At 33.2% G+C, this 25,187-nt stretch overlaps 1 protein-coding gene across 2 annotated transcripts in view; it reads left to right on the forward strand.

The window, feature by feature from the left end:
- Positions 1-25,187, forward strand: part of LOC144450164 (uncharacterized) — a 56,322-nt gene that overhangs the window by 27,833 nt on the left and 3,302 nt on the right. For both annotated transcript variants that reach the window (XM_078140738.1, XM_078140739.1), the window contains exons 4-23: positions 9,616-9,714; positions 10,855-10,953; positions 11,324-11,422; positions 11,781-11,879; positions 12,223-12,321; positions 12,845-12,943; positions 14,040-14,138; positions 15,597-15,695; positions 15,940-16,038; positions 16,439-16,537; positions 17,312-17,410; positions 18,065-18,163; positions 18,559-18,657; positions 19,490-19,588; positions 21,605-21,661; positions 22,400-22,516; positions 22,663-22,947; positions 23,249-23,405; positions 23,745-23,893; positions 24,753-24,935. In XM_078140738.1, coding sequence (XP_077996864.1) covers positions 9,616-9,714; positions 10,855-10,953; positions 11,324-11,422; positions 11,781-11,879; positions 12,223-12,321; positions 12,845-12,943; positions 14,040-14,138; positions 15,597-15,695; positions 15,940-16,038; positions 16,439-16,537; positions 17,312-17,410; positions 18,065-18,163; positions 18,559-18,657; positions 19,490-19,588; positions 21,605-21,661; positions 22,400-22,516; positions 22,663-22,947; positions 23,249-23,405; positions 23,745-23,893; positions 24,753-24,935 — 2,334 coding nt within the window. The remainder of the gene's footprint in view (positions 1-9,615; positions 9,715-10,854; positions 10,954-11,323; positions 11,423-11,780; positions 11,880-12,222; positions 12,322-12,844; positions 12,944-14,039; positions 14,139-15,596; positions 15,696-15,939; positions 16,039-16,438; positions 16,538-17,311; positions 17,411-18,064; positions 18,164-18,558; positions 18,658-19,489; positions 19,589-21,604; positions 21,662-22,399; positions 22,517-22,662; positions 22,948-23,248; positions 23,406-23,744; positions 23,894-24,752; positions 24,936-25,187) is intronic.

Genomic DNA, 25,187 nt, shown 5'->3' on the forward strand with positions numbered 1-25,187 from the left:
AACTACAAACAACTACGATGACAATGAGTGAAATTTAAGTTCAAAGTCAATATTGTGTTGCGACCTCACCCCCGGGGGGCAACTCCATCACAAGCATTAAAACCCAAACTGTTGTGATACCACTTTTATGCAAAAAAGGATACCCTTTCTGATACCATTTTAATTAGTCTAAGTACAATCGAACTGTCGTTGTTCGCTGTGACCGTCTCAGTCCACTAGCACTCACTCTGTTGTCTTGTGTTGATGGTGGGACTACAAATCTGATAACCCCATCATCATCATCATCTATATGTTGATTATGATCATTATGGTCCGGTTCTTGGATTTTTGCTTGGATGTTTTGCTGGAGACACACTTGAGTGTCTGGTTATGGTTGCACTTGCAGGAATATTGCATGCTAGCTGCACGTGACTAAAACCAGGGGTTTTCAGGGGAAGGTGGCCCTAGATCTGAAGTGGCATGAGCGACGAGAGAAGTTTTTCAAGGAAGAAAAACAGGCTGAAACACATAGTCTAATTTACAGACCCTTTCTGATACCAACACTTCATGAAAAGTATACCCTTTCTGATACCAATCAGCATAAAAAACGACCCCTTTCGCGCGGACCCTCCCCGTATAGCCGTCTATGGGAGTTGCCCGCCCCATAGACCCTACACCGTAGGGTCTATGCCCGCCCCGAGACCTCACATTTACTCATCTTGGCATTACATCAGTGTATCATTGATATTATAACTCACTGTTAGTGTAAAGCTAGCAAATTCAGTATGGATTAGTTAATCATACTTCTCTTGATGTATTGTTCACGACCTTTGATCATTTCAATGTTAAGCAAATCGGCATTAGCTTGTTGATATCAAGTCAACCACAGTTTAGTTATAAAATTTTCAAAGTTCAGAGACGTTGATGGCTAAAATGGGTCAACGACTTTTGGCGCAATTTTTGTGCTCTAAATTCCTTGAAATTGAGAAGGGCCGCCCAGCCGTCTAAACATGTTTGTTCCAATTACAGTTTGCGTGGTCGTTCATGCCAGTATGGGGTAATCATACAATAATGCAGCTTAAGTTAAGGTGTCTTTTTATGTGTAGTCGCGCCAATTTCAACGTATTATCGGAACGATAGAACGCTCATGATCTTCGAGAGAATCACAGAGGTATTCCATCCTAGTAACTGGTTTGGTAGATATAGCTAAGATGGCACTGTCAATGCTGTCGTGTGCCGAATGCCGTATGAAGACATAGAGGAACGACAGACACGTAGGTAAGTTGACAAAATTCTTTTAGTGAATTGACAAAATATTTTGTACCATTGTCATTATATGTATTCCATAACAGCAGACTGACTGAAAATGCTTGAAATGGTTAATTACACAGAAGTGAAGTTCATACATTGTGTCTCCGTTTTCACGACACTTTTTACGCACATTTCCATGATTGGATTTTATCTAAATCATGTAACATTGACTGAGAAAAATGAAGAACGTATACAATAGAAGTGAGTGACGTGTAACAAAAGTACAGTATACTTTGCTCTTTCGTGACCTTACTCCTGATAGTGCATATGCATGTCTTCTGAATATTCATTAACTGATGTATTAAAGCAAAAACTTAGGAAAAGGCGGGAATACAACATATGTGTATCTGATGTTGTAATCAATCCCGTTAGTAAACTGGCACACTTTATTAATCTAGTGATCTCGTATAACATAGACATGTATGGAATTTGGTGAACATACGCTTTCACTATATTTTAGTTCAATCATCAACCAAGTAGTTAATTACTTGCTTACTTACTTACTTACTTACTTACTTACTTACTTACTTACTTACTTACTTACTTACTTACTTACTTACTTACTTACTTACTTACTTACATACTTACTTATTTGATTAATTAATTAATTAATTAATTAATTAATTAATTAACCAATTAATTAACCAATTAATCAATCAATTGTAAAGTCTTTTAAGATGGATGTGTATATATCTGTACGAGTAGGTTGATAGAACTACTAGATGTAGACACAGGAGACAGTGTTTGCTATTTGGAGGTTGTTAAAAGGATCAGTTACACTGTGATGAGGAGGTGGTATATGTGGATGTTTAAGTCATTAGGACCACTTGGCAGTTGAATGTGTATTTTGTGGATACTGCATCGATCAGTCAGTCAATTAATCAATCAATCAATTAGATCAATCAATAGACCAATCTGTGGATCGATTAATTTAATAAACTTAACGAATATTTAAAAAAGTTATCTTAGTTATCTTATAACTTGAAGTCTCAAATTACGAATGTATGAAGGCTTTGGTTTCAATTAATTAATTAATCAATCAATTAATTAATTAATTAATTAAATAATTTGTTTATTTATTTATACATATATTTTTATAATTCTATTATTTATTTGAGATGTCGTACAATATTTACGAACACTATAAAAACAAAGAACAAATTCACAAAGTTCCGTAACATTTACAAATCAACTATTTATTTTAGTACATTTTCTCTAAAATTACTAAGACCGGTAAATATGCTGGTATTTTGCAAGATATTGATAAAATTGAATGTCCTAGGTAAAAACGAGTTTTTCCTTTTGTGTGCAATTAAAATGGGTCACTTCAAAAGTGTAGTGTTAACGGTGCTTCCTAGATCCAGGAGGGAAAATGAAACGGAAACCTGGGAACAATATACATTGGGTTAATTAAAAGAGCCGTTTCCCTCGAGATTGAAGGCTTTAAAATACTGATAAAAGATTACTGTAATCTTACTTTACTTCATGTTTATATATATTGTATAAATGTGTTGATTCTTGAACAGGCAATTAACACATACACGGCTATTACATATAGTAATTAGTGTGTTATATATACTATCTGTAGGCTCCATAATGATGGACGTTGTTGAAAACACTCAGAAGAGAATTTATCGTCAGCAAATTATACAGATTGAACCTGCTGAATAAGAAGATAGAAGATTCGACCCTAAAAAAATATTGAGAGGAGTTTCGGTACGTCACAGTTATTTACCTTTTTACACCTCTCATCATAAAAATTTAAAACAAAGCATCAGTATTCATCGAGTCACAGTTTGTAATCATTCTTTCAAGAAAAAAAGAAACGTTTACAAAAATAGCGCGCGTTTTACATGTATTCATTTACTTTGACTGAAAATGCCATGTGTTGACGTGATACTGACTATGGGAAGCCGTTCAGGCCAAAAGCATTTTTTTTATTTTTGCTATAGTATTTTATATTTTTCGTACTTACAAACTAATTTTAACAGTTTATGTACTTTTATTCCATGTTCACATTATTTTAATTGAAATAAGTTTTCATTTATTTGAGAATATTGTTTTATTTTTCGTCAAACCAGAATTATTTTAAGGATTATATATAATTGAAAGTCAAAATATATTTTTGTTAAAGTTTTTTATTTTATTTTTTAAATCTAAAAAAAAAAATTTTAACTTTTTTTTTTTCTTCCCAACTTTTTTTTTTTTTGGCCGAGTCTGCTGACCAGCGCCTGTCACGAGTACGTCGTGCTCGTGACAGGCATGTCCTTCGACATCCATTACGACGTGTTTCGGCGTCAAATACACCTTCTCATTACCTTCGAAATTGGTCGCTCAAACATTATATCAGATCTCAAAACTGTTAATTTACGTGTGATAGTATCTGTTTTTTCCAACAACCGCGACTTAAGCCGCGTACACACATGTGTACACCGTCACGTTAAGGTTATCGACCGCATGTATGATGTAAATTACATGATGTAGTACGTAGGACACGATCCATGTGCAAAGGGTAAAGGTAGTTAATCTAAAACAACTAAAGTTTGTTGCATCAATAACAATTACATTCATTATTGTGAAACTGACCAGAATTGAAATAAGATGGTACACTATACTGTGAGCGTGAGCAAAACAGCTTTAGGAACAAAAACGTGAGGAAAAGCGAACGCGTATTTCCAATGGGTCAGTCAGGTACTACTTCTAGTACGAGCGCACATATTGACGTCGACCTGCTGTATTACATATCAACCTAAACCAGCTTTTATCGCCTTGTTATCATCATCATCATCGTTGTTGTTGTTGTTGTTGTTGTTGTTGGTGTTGTAAAGAATCAGTTTACTTCATCGTACATTGTAGTATACATTCTCTTGGTGTTCTGAGTACACATGCATATATCATGATAAGTTGAGAACAACACGTCTACGTATGTAATACAGCAGGTCGACGTCTAGTCTATCAGCTAGCCCTCGGATGTTCTTCCGATAAAATACGACACACAGCCGAACAACGCTATCGAGGATGGAACATCGGACAGGCCCTCACATGCGAACTTCGTTCGCTTATAGTTATAGCATCGAAAGAAAGCCCGAACGTCTAGCAGCAAGACTAGTCGACGTCAATATGTACGCTCGTACTAGAAGTACCTGACTGACCCATTGGAAATACCTTTACCCGTTGCACATGGATCGTACGCGGCTGAAGTCGCGGTTGTTGGAAAAACAGATACTATCACACGTCAATTAACAGTTTTGAGATCTGATATAATGTTTGAGCGATCAATTTCGAAGGTAATAAGAACGTGATGTCAAAGGTCACGCCTCGTACTCGTGACAGGCGCCTGGTACGAGCACGACGTGCTCTGCACCGGCTCCTGTCAGCAGACTCGGCCAAAAAAAAAAGTTGGGAAGGAAAAAAAAAAAAAGTTGAAAATTTTTTTTTTAATAATTTAAAAAATAAAATAAAAAACTTTAACAAAAATATATTTTGACTTTCAATTATATATAATCCTTAAAAAAATTCTGGTTTGACGAAAAGTAAAACAATATTCTCAAATAAATGAAAACTTATTACAATTAAAATAATGTGAACATGGAATAAAAGTACATAAACTGTTAAAATTAGTTTGTAAGTACGAAAAATATAAAATACTACAGCTAAAATAAAAAAATACTTTTGGCCTGAACGGCTTCCCATAACTGACTGTGTTGACCTTCATCAGTACTGGTGCGATACAGTTACATCGGATCGGATGACACTGCATGCACTCAGGACTAAATATAGTCACTCCTATTCAATCGACCATGAACATATACAAATAGTTTACATTGTAAGTACGTTCAGTGTGTTTCACAGACATTAGTAGGACTTTTCTATATTACTTTGTTTCGGATAGATACAGTATATTACCAAATTATATGGGTACATTTCTCGCGTAATTGTTGCTGGAAATGTAATTCATAATTACTAAAAATCATCACTTAGATAAGTAAGTAAAAGTTGTATTTGTGTAACTTGTTATTGTTTTCTTAATACTAAAGATAATTAAACTATGGCATCTTTTACTTCGCAGAAACTACAGAGACGGTTGACAGTTAATCGGCCAAGAAGAAAATAATATTTTATAAGACAGTGCTATATATGAGTTCTGATGACGACGAATCGGAATGGGAAATTTGGAAGTAACACAAGATGAACTAGATGACATTGTGTAGCAAACGAACAATCAATGAATTGCATGTTAAGGGAGAGTTCATTTTTACGGCTGGGGATGTGCCGGGAATTGTTTGTGTTGTACTGAAACAGACTTTTCCCCTTGTGAGCCCTTCATCCGAAAGAAGCCCCACCCCTAAATGAAAACAATTACTATTTAAAAAAAAACAAAAACAAAAAAACGTTAAAAGCAATCTCCAAGTGTATGTCATGGGGTGTTTATAATTACCGAAGGCGATGGTGTTGAATAGCCAAAGAATACTGGAATATGGTCTTCAACACCTCAATTAGTAATTCAAAAATTATTCTACAGCACAATGTTATTGTCCCAATTTTAACGATATTGTATACATTGTAGATTTGCTGACATAATGATGTACATGACAAATTCTAGCCAAACGTTTTTACTTGAGTTTATTGGGCACTATCCAGTTTTCAATTTATTACACATGCGCGTACGTGTGTGTGTGTGTGTGTGTGTGTGTGTGTGTGTGTGTGTGTGTGTGTGTGTGTGTGTAAAGATAAACTATTAATGGAAGGTTATAACCTGCCACATAATTGTACATAAGTAAATGCACCTTACATAATTGCGGCAAAGCTGAAACATTTTTTTTCTTCAAATTTACAAGGTTAATAACTGCTCCTGGGGCTTAGTTTGATTCGGAGAGGCAAAACTCGGAATAAGTCAAACCGTCCCACCGATCTGCTTTGTAAAAGTGATGACTTAGCCCCCCCCCCTCCCCTCCCCCTCCGGCCGTAAAACTGAATTTGCCCTAAAATGCTTTGAGCAAATTTAGGTAAAGTTTGAGCGAAGGGAGGGTGTTTTAAAGTGGCACAAACTGAGTTTGTAAGCATATTACTCAAGTGAAAATACTTTAACAAACCACATTCCAGTGCATTGTTAATATTAATGCATGTCGTTTCCCATGACATTACGATTACATAGTACTGATTTCCTGAACATGTTTTTATATCATTACGTATTATAAATGAAATCATCGGATATTTTTTTTAATTATATCATGACAACCATGTTTGAGTTCAGTCAATCACAAGTGGTGGTGGTGGTTAAGTGTGCTTCAGTAAGTACAATACTGCAAAAATTACACCGAAGTACTTATAAACTCAGCTTGTGCCCTTCAAGTCTAAGGCGAAAACTATTAGTGTTTCCAATATTTTGTCTTCACTCTCTTCAGGTTATATTGTTAAATTTATTGTACTGAATTACGTGTAAATGTTTCACTAATTTTCCATAATGTGCATATAGAGATATGGCAATAATATAAATATCTGACCAAACTGCCAGTGTGTATGTAGTTCTACAAGAGTTTACATATATCATATGTTGTGCTAGACAACCACGGTGCATTTCACCAAGTTTGCACATTGAGCCAATTTACTAGCTGTAATTCTGGGCATGTCAGTGCCTTTAACTTTGATATTGTTAGTATTGGTATTTTATGTCAGTAACTAAAGAGAAGGAAGGGCTTGTTAATTATTTGTCGATTTTCGAAGAACTTTTGTATTGTTTTTCTGAAGAAAAAAACTTAAACTAGAAATGAAAGCAATCGCTTATTATCGGAGACGATATATTACGGCCGCTAAGAGTTCACTATAGTTAAATGAACTCAATTCTTCAGTATGAAGTTGACCGAGGTCAGTGTCAATGCAACCGAAACATTAATACTATCAAATTATGATAGTTTCAAAATAGCATAGTTCACTCTCATTATCATTTATCATATTATTCTGATTCTTTTGTTTTACCGGCTATTGCTTATGTCTCCTTTGATCATCAAAAGAGGGCGTACAACTATTTGTGAGGAATTAATAACTTGACGAAAAGGAAGTGATTTAAGAGATTGTCGTAGAGGTCGCTGCATTGATGAGCAACTATTTCTTGAATGGGAATTTATGAGTATACACTTGATGTCACAATACAGCATTCGTGTGAATAGACTAGCAAACACAATAGATCAGTTATTCAGAGAAAGGTAGGACCTAGCCGACCCATTCCAATATTCCAATATATATATATATATATATATATATATATATATATATATATATATATATATATATATATATATATATATATATATATCTACCTACATATAAATAGCAAGTGACAACTAGATATAGATAATTGTTTCACATATTTCTTTTCTTCTCTGTTTTGTAATGGTTTAGATAATCACCTCTGGAGTACACTCCTTTAATAAATTATTCTTATTATTAATTAATAACGTGTTTGTGTAATCATTTAGGCAAATGTATGCATCGGGTATGAAAGATATTCGTGAGTATTCATATGGCCGGGTATGCCTATAGTATTCTCATCAGTTTACGTTAATAATACGTTTACATATCCCTGAATATGCCCTGATTATGGTTAAAATACGTCCATATTCCTATCATAAGGCATGTATTCACATCCTATTCATAGGCGTATGCTAAGATATTCATGGTGAGAATATGATGTGAATATTATGTGTAAAAGTGGTTCATCTTCTCATCGTTTTTCATGCTATTCTTATGAACATACGTCGACTCCAAATTCTTAGAATACGTGTGCATATGTCTGAATAGTAGGATATGCCACTAGATATTTACTACAAATGCAAACGTTTTCGTATGCGAATATGTATCATTTGGTGTAGTGCTAGTGTATTGATTGTGCACATCGAGAGATCTGATTGGTCTAGACAAGAAATTAACACATCTAAAATAGTGATAACACACAGTTAGAGCGACTATAAGCGGCCCTGAATGAGAATAGTATAAGCGCGACTATAAGCGGCCCTGAATGAGAATAGCATACTTATTTTTTGATCGCTGTCGTCTGCATTCAACATGGATGCTGTATATCCGTACAGTCATGTTTACAAGTAATATTGAAGAAAAGTACTATATAGAAGCAGTATTTTTGGTGCTTATATAATTTGTACTGAATGGCAGCCATATTTGTAGATAAAAATCACTGTATTACTACATAACTCAAAAACATCATTAAATACACTCTATTAAGTGTCTAACCCCATATAATCACATGCAAGCATTTTTCTACGAGTGACCATTTACCTTTACCTTGATCTACAGGGTAGGCCAACAAAATAAAGCTAGTATTTATATATTGCAGACACTTTGTAGCAATTGTCACGATGTGTTACTAATGTCTTTTAGATCATGTCTATAGATAATGCAGATCCAAATACACATACAACTCCATTATTTTTGGTGCTCATATCACATTTTACTCAATGTTAGCTATATTTGTAGTGAACAAACAGGATTTGCCAAATATTTAAAAATGTTCATAAATGTAGACTACATGCAAGTGTCTATCCCTACATTGCAAGGTTTATCTTCTTTTTTTGGGGGGGGGGGACATTGACCTTTGGCATTGACTCAATGTCAAAGTTCAGTATTTATTGATTTAAATCATGTCTCCATTCTGTGAAATAGAAGTAAAGCATTTGAGGGATTGTGTCTTCAACAAAGACTTGTTCTTATGTAAACTTGTTATAGACTATAGCATAACTAAGAATAAGTCATAACGGTAGGCAGCTGTATTCTATATAATAATAATAATAATGATGATGATAATAATAATAATTAAATAAATATTATATAGTAATAAAAAATTTAATAATAAAAATAATAATAATAATAATGTTGGTTTCTTATATAGTGCTTTCCCACACTGTGCTCAAAGCACTTTACAATTATTACCCCTGGCTCTGATCAGAATGGCACAACGGCCCTTTAGTCTTCCTCAACTCCCTGGGGAGCATACAATCCATTGCAGCCATTTAAGCGCATAGGATTAGCGCCTCCACATTGCAACCTACATCCTACCAGGTCCCAAATTATACAGCTGGGTTCACTGAGGCAAAATTGTGGTTCAAATCTTGCCCGAGGTCTTTAGCCACTCAGAAACAAACAGCAGGCAGGGATATATAACCAGTTGTAATGAACCTTACTTCCTGACAAAATTCTTATTTGTTGTGCTATTGCCTTGTAGCACGTTATCTATACACTGTTCTTCTATTCATCGTCCAGATACAATATGTCAATTATTTCAATATATTTTGATTCTTATTTTAAATTCGACAGGATACCTTGCAACCCGTTCACCAAGCAGCGTATACTGGGAGTATAGATGTCATTAAGTTCTTAATACTGCATGAATGTAAATTAGATGCAGTTGGCAAGGTAACGTGAATAATACATCATTTCGATTAATGGTAAATACGAATTACTGTCTTGCGATAAAATATGTTAGAAGCTATATATTCTTTATATTTTGTTGGTGAAGCAAGTGTTTAATGTAGATGATAAAACATAATATGATATAAGACTTAGATAAAAGAAGTCCACTAATATTTGGACAAGGGTTAAATATGTAAATAGTTGATTTTCCGGTTCCAAGATGCATTGCGCGAGAGGACATTGCTTATGCTGTTACATTTAGTCTTGTTTTGTTTTTATTACATTTTAAATAACATTTTCATCAGGAAATGATGGTAAGACATGTTGACCTCCTATGGGTGATTTTATAGAACAAAGACTGAACGCCATCGATGACAGAGTGGGATTTTACGGGTAAACACAGGGTACCATCATGTGACAACCATCCCCTGAGTAGCGCGTGCAAACCCCTCCGTGTGTACAGAATACATGGCATTGTATGGAGAGACGCGCAATGCATCTTGGAACCGGCAACAGGTGTATGGTATACTGTGACAATGGATACATTTTGAAATCAAATTCAATTTCTCCTCATCATCCAATATCATCATTTATCATAGCATACTAATGGTATGATCCTTTGCAAAAATGGACCTAAAGCCAGTATATGAATATTGTATATTATGCATATTACACAACATTACAATTAAATAACAAACAAACAAACAAATGATACTACACAGCATTACACTTAAATAACAAACAAACAAATGATACTACACAGCATTACACTTAAATAACAAACAAACAAGCAAATGATACTACACAGCATTACACGTAAATAACAAACAATCAAATGATACTACACAGCATTACACTTAAATATCAAACAATCAAACAAATGATACTACACAGTATTACACTTAAATAACAAACAAATAAACAAATGATACTACACAGCAGTACACTTAAATAACAAACAAACAAATGATACACAGCATTACACTTAAAGAACAAATCTTATTTATTTCACGTTAGTAATGAAATAAATGATACTATAATAAAGTCTTGAAAGTGTATTACAGGATTTACGAAGTAGTTCACAAAATGTTGTAAATAATAAAACTATTTAAGTATATTTATATTATTTCTTGCTCTTTGAAGGATGGGATGCAACCAATCCATTACGCTGCCGACAAAGGTCATCTTGACATGGTGAAGTTACTTTTTGAGAATGGATGTGATCTACAAGCATTGACAAAGGTAATACCCATAACATAAAATGTTATACAAGGTTTGTACAAAGTTTGGTTTCATAAGTTCAAATGATTTAAATGTACTTATAATATAAACACAAATAACTTTGATACTATCTGCCTTGTTGAAAGAAAATCGTCGATTCTATGTCTTTTTTCATTTTTTTGTCAATTTTATTTAGACAACAGTTAAAGAATAAATAAGACATAATGAAAGTCAGTTCTATATTATATTATATAGTTAGTTACAGATTTGTTTTCAGTTTTGTTGTTGTTCTGTAGTATATAATGTTATTCTATTGTCTCTCCATCATTTAATGGCTAGATAAGTGTCTACAATTATTTAAATATATTTTGTTTGTTATTCGAATTGACAGAATAATGAACAATCCCTTCACTATGCAGCACGTAATGGGAGTATAGATGTTATTAAGTTCTTAATACTACATGGATGTAAATTAGATGCCGTTGACAAGGTAACGTGACTTGTACACAATCTCTATTTTTGGCGACTACGTGTCGTTGCAAAATAAAAATGGTAGAAGTTACAGATTTGTTATATTTTTAAGGCAATTTTTTTAAGTAGATAAATTAAAAAGTACGATATCATATTTATATAAATGAAAATATGAATTAAATACTTTGACAGAGAATATGTTTTGAAATTAACTCCCACTTCATGAACTTCATGAAATATCATAGATCAACGTTATTGATAATAGACTGTTAGATATACATCTTAGAATTAAATTCTGATTTTAGAGATTATAGATGACATCTTAATATACTCTATAATTAGTCAAGTATTTATATATTATATCCTATTATTTGAAGGACGGCTGGCAACCAATCCATTTCGCTGCTGATAAAGATCATCTTGATATGGTGAAGTTTCTTTTTGAGAATGGGTGTGATCTACAAGCAATGACAAAGGTAATACACATAAGATAACATTGATACATGATGTGAACTTGTACACAACATATTTCATAAGTTCAAATGTTTTGAATGTACACAAATAACATATTGTTGAAAGAAAATCGTCGCTTATATGTCTATTGTCATTTTTTGTCAATTTCATTTAGACTACAGTTAAAGAATAAATGAAACATAATGAAAGTCAGTTCTATCTGATATAGTTAGTTCAGTTTTACACATTTTCAGTTCTGTTATTGTTCTGTAGCATAAAATCATGTTATATTCTCCATCCTCTAGTCATCATCCAGATAAGTGTATGATTATTTTAATACATTTTGTTTGTTATTCAAATTGACAGAAAAATGAACAATCAGTTCACTATGCAGCACATAATGGGAGTATAGACATCATTAAGTTCTTAATACTACAGGGATGTAAATTAGATGCCATTGACAAGGTAACGTGAATTGTAGATAAGTAAAAATGTTCAATATAATATTTAGGTAAACCAAATCCACTAATATTTATACAAGGTTTTGTGATATTAATGAAATGCTTTGACAGTGAATATGTTTTGACATTAACTTCCATTTTATGAATTAGAATACTATAGATCATCGTTTTTGATAACAGACTATTAGTTTGGCTATTTCCAAAATTGGAAGTATAGCAAATACATCAATGTGTGTATTTAGTTCATACAAATTAAAGATTATATATATATATATATATATATATATATATATATATATATATATATATATATATATATATATATATATATATATATATATATAACTCAATTGTTATGTTATTATATTTAGCATTGTAATATACAATGGTATTGATCATTTCAAAAGTGAAACCATGATCAATATTTGAATGTAATGTATTAATTCTGATATTAGAGAGTATAGACGACATTTTAATATACTCTATAATTAGTCTAGTATTTATACATTCTATCATATTATTTGAAGGACGGAGGGCAACCAATCCATTTCGCTGCTAGTACCGGTCAACTTGACATGGTGAAGTTTCTTTTTGAGAATGGATGTGATCTACAAGCATTGACAAAGGTAATATACAAAGGGCGAAGCCCGACGTGGGCTACTACATCGGGCTCCATCCTTCCATCCATCCTTCCATCTGTATCCACCTATATCTCAGATATGCATGCGCCAATTTCAACCAAAGCTTGTATAAATGTCAGATGTTATACAGGGCATATGCACGTCACTTGGTTTTACAACCTCCATGACAACAGCGACATGGCTCCCATATTTGTTATAAATATTCACATTTTGGTCGATAACTCTTGATGGTTAACAGATAGAGACCCTATTCAAGTGCCTTCGCCATATTTATAAATGATGAGCTTTCTAATGACACACTGACTTTTGACCTGGTCAAATAGCTATGTCTTCCTGTTTTGAAATCATTCAGGTAATATAAATATTAATGCTAATCTGCCTGAAATTGTCAGGGATCTACACATAATAGATAAGAAATGAACAACCCTTTCAGGTGTTGTCAGTGTATCTTTTTGATTGCCTTGAAGGACATGACATAGTTGTCCTTTTTGAACTGACAGCCTGCGACATAATGTTCAACCTAAAGAACTTGTTGTAGTCACTACAAGAAATACTTGTTTGGGACTATGTCTTCCATGAAGACCTGTTTGTTTATGCTAAACGCACGATATAATATTTAGTTTGAATAAAATCTACTAATATTTATACAAGGATTTATGATATTAAAGAAATACTTTGACAGTGAATATGTTTTGAAATCAACATCATGAACTAGAACATAATAGATCCTCGTTTTTGATAACAAAAGATTAGTTTAATCCATTCCAAAATTTGAACTATATGCATATATATATATATATATATATATATATATATATATATATATATATATATATATATATATATATATATATATATATTATATATAACTCAGTTGTTATGTTATTATATTTACCATTCCTTGTAATAGACAATGGTATAGACCATTTCAAAAGTGAAACCATGCTGAATATTTGAATGTAGTGTATTAAGTATCTATACATCATAGATTTAAATTCTGATGTGAGAGATTATAGATGACATCTTAATATACTCTATAATTAGTCAAGTATCTATACCTTATATCCTTTTTTTTGTGAAGGACGGCAGGCAACCAATCCATTGGGCTGCTGATAAAGGTCACCTTGACATGGTGAAGTTACTTTTTGAGAATGGATGTGATCTACAAGCATTGAGAAAGGTAAAGCACATAACATACAATGTTATACAAAGTTTGTACAAGGTTTGGTTGAAATCAGTCAATCCATATCAGAGATATACACACACACTTTGACAATAATATGGCTATTCGACCTTGAAGATGGAGATCAAGGTCAAAAGTCAATGTTCCATTAAAAGGCTCATGACTTCAAGGTCAAATAGCCATATTATTGTCAAAGTGTATATGTAATATCCCTGATATGCATGGATTGATTTCAACCAAACCTTGTACAAATATCAGCTGCTATGGTCTGCATATACACATCACTTCGTTTCACAACCCCCATGATAACGGCAAAATAGCGGCCATATTTGTCATAAATATTCACATTTTGGTTGATAACTTTTGATGCTTAACAGATAGAGCCCTCATTCAAGTGTCTTCACCCATGTTATCAATCATGAGCTTTTTAATAGCACATTGATTTTTGACCTTGACCTCCATCTTCAAGGTCAAATAACCATATTATTGTCAAAGTGTATATGTAATATCCCTGATATGCATGGACTGATTTCAACCAAACATTGTACAAATATCAGATGCTATGGTCTGCATATACACATCACTTCGTTTCACAACCCCATGATAATGCCAAAGGGCGGCCATATTTGTCATAAATATTCACATTTTGGTCGATAACTCTTGACGCTTAGCCTTCGCCATGGTTATAAATGATGAGCTTTCTAATGACACACTGACTTTTAACCTTGACCTTCATCTTCAGGGTCAAATAGCTATGTCTTCCTATTTTGAAATTATTAAGATAATATAAATATTAATGCTAATAATTGTGCCTGAAATTGTCAAGGATCTACACATAATAGATAAGAAATGAACAACCCTTTCAGGTGTTGTCAGTGTATCTTTTTGATTGCCTTAAAGGCCATGCCATAGTTGTTGTCCTTTTTGAACTGACAGCCTGCAACATAATGTACAAATTAAAGAACTTTTGGGGGCTATGTCTTCCATGAAGACTTGTTTGTTTATGCTAATGTATTATATAGATCAGTAAAAAAATACGATATCATATTTAGGTCAAATAAAATCCATTAATATTTATATGAGTATTTATGATACTAATGAAATACTTTGACAGTGAATATATTTTGAAATCAATGTCCACTTCATGAATTAGAATATTATAGATCATCGTTTTTGATAACAGAATATTAGTTTGACCTATCCCAAAATTTGAACTATATATACAATATGTATGTATGTATTACATATATATGTTATGTTATTATATTAATCATTCATAGTAATAGACAATGGTAAAAACCATTTCAAAATTGAAACCATGGTGAATATTTGAATGCAGTGTATTAAGCAGATATACATCCTAGATTTAAATTCTGATATAAGATATTATAAACGACATCTTAATATACTCTGTAATTAGTGAAGTATTTATACAATACATCCTATCATTTGAAGGATGGCTGGCAACCAATCCATTCTGCTGCTGATGAAGGTCATCTTGACATGGTGAAGTTTCTTTTTGACAATGGATGTGATCTACAAGCATTGACAAAGGTAATACCCATAACATAAAATGTTATACACGATGTGAACTTCTACACAACAAATTTCATATGTTCAGATTTTTACATTTAGTTATGATATAAACACACATAACATTAATTTTATCTGCCTTGTTCAAAGAAAATCGTCGATTCTATGGCTACTTTCATTCTTTTATCGATTTGAGACTAAAGTTAAGGAATAAAATAAAGCTATGATTATTTTAATGTATTTTGTTTGCTAATCAAATTGACAGGATGCTTTACAACCAGTTCACGATGCAGCACGTAATGGGAGTATAGATATCATTAAGTTCTTAATACTACATGGATGTAAATTAGATGCCGTTGACAAGGTAACGTGAATTTTACATAATCTCTATTATTGGTCAATATTAACTATTCTCGTAAAATAAAGCTGCAGAGAAGTTATATATTTGCTATATTTTTGTATGGAAATATGTTATATAGATAAGTAAAAAGAACGATATCATATCTAGTTAAAACAAAATTCACTAATATTATATATATGTATAGTATTATGTTATGTTATGCTATGTTGTTATATTTATCATTCATAGTAATACACAATGGTATAAACATTTTCAAATTTGAAGCCATTGTGTATATTTGAATGTAGTGCACTAAGTATATATACATCAAAGATTTGAATTCTGACGTTAGAGAGTATAGATGAAATCTTAATATACTCTACAATTGGTCAAGAATTTATACATTATATCCTATTATTTGAAGGACGGATGGCAACCAATCCATTGGGCTGTTGATAAAGGTCATCTTGACATGGTGAAGTTTCTTTTTGAGAATGGATGTGATCTACAAGCATTGAGAAAGGTAATATATGATAAAATGTTATACTTGATGTGAACCTAGACACAACAAATTTAATAAGTACAGATTTTTAGATTTAGTTATGATATAAACACACATACCTTTTAAGACAGAATAAAATGTTGTATCTTAGTTGAAGAAAAACAAAATTCTCACACTGTATGCAGAATTAAATCTTTTTTCCCACTGTAACCTCTCAATATTGTCAATGTATCCTTTTTATGTTCAAGGTGACTTTATTACCTCATGCCACTATGATAACAATTACTAGTACTCACTCACTCACTCACTCACTCACGCACTCACTCACTCACTCACTCACTCACTCACTCACTCACTCACTCACTCACTCACTCACTTTACTTACTCACTTTACTTACTTACTTACTTACTTACTTACTTACTTACTTACTTACTTACTTACTTACTTACTTACTTACTTACTTACTTACTCACCCACTTACGTTACTTACATACTCACTCACTCACTCACTCACTCACTCACTCACTCACTCACTCACTCACTCACTCACTCACTCACTCACTCACTCACTCACTCACTCACTCACTCACTTATACACTTACTTTACTTCTTTACTTACTCACTTTAATTACTTACTTACTAACTCTCTCACTCACTCACTCACTCACTCACTCACTCACTCACTTACTCGTCGTTTCTATGTCTACTTTCATTCTTTTATCGAGACTAAAGTTAAGGAATAAGATAAAGCTATGATTATTTAAATGTATTTTGTTTGCTAATCAAATTGACAGGATGCTTTACAACCAGTTCACGATGCAGCACGTAATGGGAGTATAGATATCATTAAGTTCTTAATACTACATGGATGTAAATTAGATGCCGTTGACAAGGTAACTTAAATTTACATATTCTCTATTATTGGTGAAGATTAACTATCCTCGTAAAATAAAGCTGTAGAGAAGTTATACATTTGTTATATTTTTTTTCTACAAATATGTTGTATAGATAAGTGAAAAAGTATGATATAATATTTAGGTAAAACGAAATCCACTTATATTTATATATAAGGTTTTATGATAATAATGCTTTGGATGTGAATACGTTTTGACCTGGATTATTATACATTATCGTTCTTGATAATATTGACCCATGCCAAAAGTGGAACACTATATATATATATATATATATATATATATATATATATATATATATATATATATATATATATATATATATATATATATATATATATATATATATATATATATATACGCATGCGTGCGTGTGTGTGTGTGTGTGTGTGTGTATGTGTGTGTGTGTGTGTGTGAGTGAGTCAGTTGTAATTATATTTACCGTTCCTAGTTAAACACAATAGACAATGGTATAAACCATTTCAAAAGTGGACTCATGGTCAATATTTGAATGAGGTGTATTAAGTAGATACACATCATAGATTTAAATTCCGATATTAAAGAGTATAGATGACATCTTAATATACTCTATAATTAGTCAAGTATTTATACATTATATCCTATTATTTGAAGAACGGCTGGCAACCAATCCATTGGGCTGTTGATAAAGGTCAACTTGATATGGTGCAGTTTCTGTTTGAAAATGGATGTGATCTACAAGCATTGTCAAAGGTAATACACATAATATATAATGTGATACATGATGTGAACTTATACACAACATATTTCATAAGTTCAAATGATTTAACTGTACTTATAATATAAACACAAATAACTTTGATATTATGTGCCTTGCTGAAAGAAATTCGTCGATTTTATGTCTATTTTCATTTTTTATAAATTTCATTTAGACTACAGTTAAAGAATAAATAAGACATAATGAAAAGCACTTCTATATTCTATATCAAGTCAGTTCTATATTATATAGTTAGTTCAATTTACAGATTTGTTTTCAGTTTTGTTATTGTTCTGTAGTATAAACTCTTGTTATATTGTACTTCATCTATTCAATGTCCAGATAAGTGTATGATTATTTCAATATTTTTTTTTCTTATTCCAATCGACAGAATAACGTACAACCAGTTCATTTTGCAGCACGTAATGGGAGTATAGATGTTATTAAGTTCTTAATACAACATGGATGTAAATTAGATGCCGTTGACAAGGTAACGGGAATTTTACATAATCTCTGTTATTAGTGAAGTGAACTTTCGTAAAATAAAAATGGTAGAATCGAAGTTATACATTTGTTATATTTTTGTTTATTTATGCCAATGTGTTATCACTAAAAGTATATAATATTTAGATAAACCAAAATCCATTAATATTTACTATAAGTATACAAGTTTTTATGATATTAATGAAATACTTTGACAGTGAATATGTTTTGAAAATCAACCTCCACTTCATGAACTAGAATATTATAGATCATCGTTTTTGATAACAGAATATTAGTTTATGACTCCTTTTAAAGTCGGGCCCTTCTCGGGCAACTCAGTCCGCAAAACTTAAATCCGGGTTGAAAGGTTATTATTGTTTAGTATACACACGTGAGGGTTGTATGACTTGATAACATTACATATGCACATAGCGGAATATACCTTTTATACAATCCTTGTTATATAAGGTTCTAGACAAATTTACTTTATAAATATGACCTGCCAACATAAATATTATTGATCAGCAAGTAATGTTCATCTTTGCCATTAGCATCATGGTATTGATTCTCAAGAAGGTTTAAAATTTAAAAGAGTACTACTAATTCAGGTATCTTTCTCCATTTATGTAAATATGACTATGGAGAAAAGAGCTTCCAAAGTAAATACTGTGTACTATATTTTTCTCATTTTCACTATCTGTATGACAGAAATGTATTTTTCACCTTTTTGTAAACTTTGCATATAGGCCTAGAAATACAGTAAACATTATAGCAAGTAATGACAACTTGAGCATACAATATGGATTATTATTAAGACACTTTACAATTATTTTGAACAGTATGGGGTTCAGCCAATCCACTTCGCAGCTAAACATGCACAAGTAAATATGGTGAAGTTCCTATGTGATAAAGGCTGTACACCACAATCAAAGACAAAGGTAATGTCATGTTAGATTTGATACAGAGCATATAAATGAATATTGGCAGAGTATATTAATGAATATTGGCAGAGTATATTTAAACAATAATGTACGCCCTCCCAGCCCATAATGGACGAAAGCAAACTTTGAATGACATAATGGGCGAGGCGAAAGCCGAGCCCATTATGGAGTGCAAAGTTTGCTTGAGTCCATTATGGACTGGGAGGGCATACGTTACTGTTATTATTTTATAGTTTTGCCAATTCCAGTGAATTTGTAGACCAAGAAACGCAAAACATCGTATAATATACACAGCGCTGAACATCGTCGGCCATGTTCGGCCCGGAAGCTGAATACTAATCATAGCGACACACATACGTACACGTACACACACATATACACTTCAATGAACTGCTGTGAACACAAATTTGTTTCATGAATGCGTTGTATTTTTAAACAGTGGAAATGACAATCATAAGTAACAACATACATTTCGAAAAAATACCTAGTCGTATGAAGAAACAGAACAAATAAACTTGTATTGTTATGCTCGTTCCCGGGCCGCGATGCCCAATAACGGAGTACATTATCAGTAATAATGTACAGCGATGACGTCACAAAATTCACTGGAATTGGTAATGCTATAATATAATAATGAATATTGGCAGAGTATATTAATGAATATTGGCAGAGCATGTTAATGAAAGACTTAATACATGCTAGGAAACAACGTGTGTTGTGATCATAAGGGATTAACCTGTAATTATCTCCAGTATTCGTCCGTACTTACTGTTAATTAAATGAGGGTCGAGAAGTTTTGAGTAAGCCAGTTTCTGTTTCAAAGTAAACTTAAGGGTTCTGGGCCCGTTATTATCCCCAACCCACAGTTGAACCTAGCCCTTACTCCGTCTGTGCCCTCCCCCCCAGCCACATGGTCATTTTGCCCACAGCATTTGTCCCAACACTAATCAAAGAGTGGATTTATCAATGCCATCAACATTGTCAACTTAGTTGGTCAAACTAACATAGAAGATATCTTTATGGTCCAATCAAGGGAATCCTTTGGCGTCATTTTTTAAAATACATTTTATGTCGTTACCTGTTCATTGATACAAATCATATAATCTAAGAACTGAGATGCTGGTAAATGTTCAAAGTCTCATTTGTAGGATGTTAAACTTAATGACAGTAAATTTATGTGACAGTTTGATGGCAAATATCTGCTGTTGTCCTTGGCTAAACAGGTTCAAACGTTTATAGAACGGCAGTTACTTTCACATACAAAACCCATACTAACAGTGAACAGTCATTTACATTTGTGATTGTTTCAATTTTTGACATACTGTCCCTCATGTCAACATGACACTCGCAATTTATGTTTTCTTTGTGTCAAAAGAATGTATCACCAATTAGTACACATGTCAAATAACTATAGTCCGAATTCACTGCCAATAAGAAAATGCTTTAAATAATTCATTCAGTAACACCTGGTTATGGCATGGGTACGTTTTGTAGTATTTCAGAAGAGAAACGAGTCTATTCCTAGGCCAGAAACGGGACAAACTGACCAGAGGGCAACTGTTTAGGGTACAAAAAAGCAGGTGTCAAAAGACTGGGGACAACTGGATGGCCTGCTCCCAAATTAAGGAGTGAAGGAAAGAATGGACAATTTGCATGATTGTTGTTGATCCATGAAATTACACACCAGAGAGTGTTGACTGTTATGAGTACCATTCAGATATTGTACTAAAACATTGTGAAAACGTATCTACTTTGGACATTAGAATTGTAACTTAATTAAATAGAAATGTGTGATCTGATTTAAGGAAAATAGGACTAGTCAATGCAGCTTTTCCACTAAGAACGTGTGTGTGTATGTGTGTGTGTGTGTGTGTGTGTGTGTGTGTGTGTGTGTGTGCGCATACGTGTGCGTGTGTTTGTGCATATGTGTGTGTTCAGGTAAATCTGATTCAGTTATTTAACATTTCATAGAAGCTATTTTTTGTTCTATTTTTATTCTTTTCCTACCATTAGAAAGGGAACACGCCGATGACGATGACTAAAAGCACCACAGTGAAATATATCTTAAAGGTATGATATTAAGATATTATTCCCCAATACTTTTTCTTCATTCATCCAAGGAAAACACGAGTGACGTAGCGACGACTCGTAGTGACAACCCTTGGGTCATGAGACTGAATGAAGAAAACTATTGGAGAATAACATAATTATACCAGTGCCCGTTACATCAAAGAATAATGGGGAAAAGTAAATGCAATTGTGAATGTTTTTGACTCCTATTTCGAACACAACAGAACCAGTGACGCGGACACGCGTTGTCGTGACACAGACGCGTGATGTCGTGACGTAGAACGACCAGAGTATATATTCCATATTTTTGTTCAACTTGGCTGGTACATGGTATAATAGATTCATTATACTTAATACATCACAGATAAGCATATAAAATTTGTATACGTCTGATATGAAATATCCTGATTTCTCTATAAATACAAGTTGTCTTGATGTTGAAGGGACTACACCACATAAACATTACGATTTCAAGACATACTAAGGTTGAACAAACTACAAATACGGTTTAGATCTCCTACACTCACCCTCCCCTAAAGAAATCTCCTTCATTTCATCAACATGTTTAGCCTGTGATAATTTGTTATAAATTGTCAATTACTGATATTTGAAGTTTTATTCAACAGTGACATCTATTTTGTCCAGAGACATAGGCTGACTTAACCGACCTAACAATTAATGTTTTAACCTGCATATACGACTTACATTATAGTTATTACTTTTGTAATTATGTGACAGGAATACCAGTACAATCTCTTGATGAAAGAGCCAGGTGTAAGCACAGATGTGATGAAGTTGCATATTTGCGGATATGGTGGTGTTGGAAAAACAACCTTGAAAGAAACTCTTCAAAGGGTAAATAAAATATCAAAATCTTAATTATTTTTGCTAGGTATAAAGTCCATACTTCGGGCAATATTTCTTTTTGAGAAAAGAGTTTACCTGTGTGATTGATTTATTTGTGAATGAAACTAACTGACAATTAAACATGATTTTTTCAGGGCTGGTGGCAGGCAAAAATCACTAAGAGAAACAAAGAGACCCCTCCACCTCCTCGACAGGACGATTACGTACTTACACCTGGTATCGATGTTTCCAGTGCTGATCTACCCGGAGTAGGAAAGATGTGTGTTTTGGATTATGCTGGACAATCAGAATTCTACATCACACATTCTATGTTTCTTGGAGCCAGAAATGCAGTGTTCGCGATCGTTTTTGAAATAATACGTACGGTGGCTGACAGACGAATGAAATCACAATATATGGCTGATAAACAAAAGAATGAGGTAATGTGTAATTCTAGAAGTAGTTAGCATTACTAGAAATAGAGATTTGGTGCAGATTCGAAGTAATTCTGATGTGATGTGTGATGCCGACCAGAAAATAATTATCATAATAACATAATGGACAAGCTGAGCCATAATGAAGTAATAACAGTGAGTTTGTAAATGATGCATTTCATTGAAAAAAAAACCTTCACTAAATCTAGTATCATATACTCTCCATGAGGGTTAGGTCTAAAATGAATTATCCATAAAAAATATCGCATTTATATAAAAATGTATTATCAATATGTTTTCTTTCAAGGTTTTTACGTGGCTTAGATATATCAAGGCTGCTTATGAGGCAAGTGAAGAGGACGACATAGCGATGTCCGAAGAAATCAAATCCGAAATCAGTAAACCAACAATAATCTTAGTAGCTAGCAGAGCAGACATGATCAAACCAGAATACAAAGAGGAGGGTGAGTATCCTGGGGAAACTTTTAGATGATATGGGGAGGGGCATATGAAAACTCCAAACTTTATCATACCTTGCCACTATACCTCACAGATTAAGAATTATGAACCGGGTTAACCATATGGATTTGGGGGTGGTATGGGGTGGGGGACGAGACCACCTAACTCAACCACATACACACCCAAACCAATGAGATCCGTTCTCAAACCTTGTAACTGCATCCCGTAACTTATAAAGCTCTTCTAAATACTCGATTCTCAGATATTGCTTTGCATTTTCAAAATTCTCCAGTATTCTGCATGATAAGTTAAACTTTTCTCGATATTATTCTCATTTATTTCAGCTGAATGTGTCATCAGAGAATTTCAGCAAGAAGCTAAGGAGATGTTCAGCAAGTATCTGAATATAGTTGATGAAACGTACTTATTGAACTGTCACGATTCACGAAGTGAAGCTCTTCGCAGACTACGGGAACGCCTTCGTAGTATTAAGGTATCGTTTGATGTTAAACTAGTTGTGGTTAAACCCGTTGCCGTATTTTAACAGTTCCCGGTGACGCCAGTTCCTAGTTCCCTTACATGCCTTGTAGCTACACTTGCGTTGCTTTTTTTAAATCTGAGGGGAAGTTTTGACCAACTTTTACGATTTTACAACATACAGACCAAACTTAATAATCTTCGTATAATCTTCGCGACTGTACTGCATGTACTAACATACAGCATACACATCTAGACAAAGAGCAATGAATGTCCAGAGTGTCATGTGATTTATGTTGTTTACTCTCACAGAACCAAAGAAGTAGTATAGTAGTACGTATACCTTACTGAAATATTAAGTGTTGAAATCACTGTATGTATGTATGTATGTATGTATGTATGTATGTATGTATGTATGTATGTATGTATGTATGGATGTATACTTTAATGTTAGTACATTGCAGGATAGATAGTGGAAATTCTCTGAATAATTAATACATAATTTGGCAGTTTAGGCCTAAAGTAAGGGACTATCAGCTAACAATTCAGTTCATGCATGGAGGGCGCAACCCGAAACTATGGGGGATCCTTGAAACTAGTTCTAATTCTGGAGAAGGTAATATAACGTAGACACTAGCTAAATGGGGTGGGGACACTCTTTTATACCAGCTATCAAAAGGCACTCGATTGTTCCACGCATGCACTCAAAGAACAGCGTCATACAGACTGGGTAACATTATCAAGCCATATAATATTTTCTGAAATGTCACATGCCCAGTAATTCATTCATGTTCTGTTCCCTTGCATATTTCATTTCATAGTTATGAGAATCAAGCCTTCGTTGTTTTTTTAATCATATTTGTTTGACGTTCCAGAAAAGAAAGACAATTCCCAAACTGTGTGCCAAAATCATGGAGAAAAGGAAAACATTGTTTGATGGTTCAATGTTCCCTGTCCTGTATTGGAATATGTATCTTCAATGGGTTAAAGAAATCGACCCGTTACTGGATGAAGCATTCCTAAGACAGGCCACAAGCTATCTGGATGATATGGGAGAGGTGTGGATTGCACTATTCATTAATATTGTAATCATACAGTTCAACAATCATAATAATAATTTTAACTGTGGAAATTTTAAAACATTCATCGTATTATGAAGCTCAGTTGTAAGCAAGTGGATACTTTTATGATGATTGGAGATAGTGACAATCGGCGCCACACATTTAGTCAATATAATGTTTCATGATATTACATATGCGAAGATACACTATAGGAAGTGAATAATATAGCATGACGTATCTCTCTTTTCT

Source organism: Glandiceps talaboti, chromosome 19 (assembly GCF_964340395.1).
Source record: "Glandiceps talaboti chromosome 19, keGlaTala1.1, whole genome shotgun sequence".
In the NCBI taxonomy this organism is placed as follows: domain Eukaryota; kingdom Metazoa; phylum Hemichordata; class Enteropneusta; family Spengelidae; genus Glandiceps; species Glandiceps talaboti.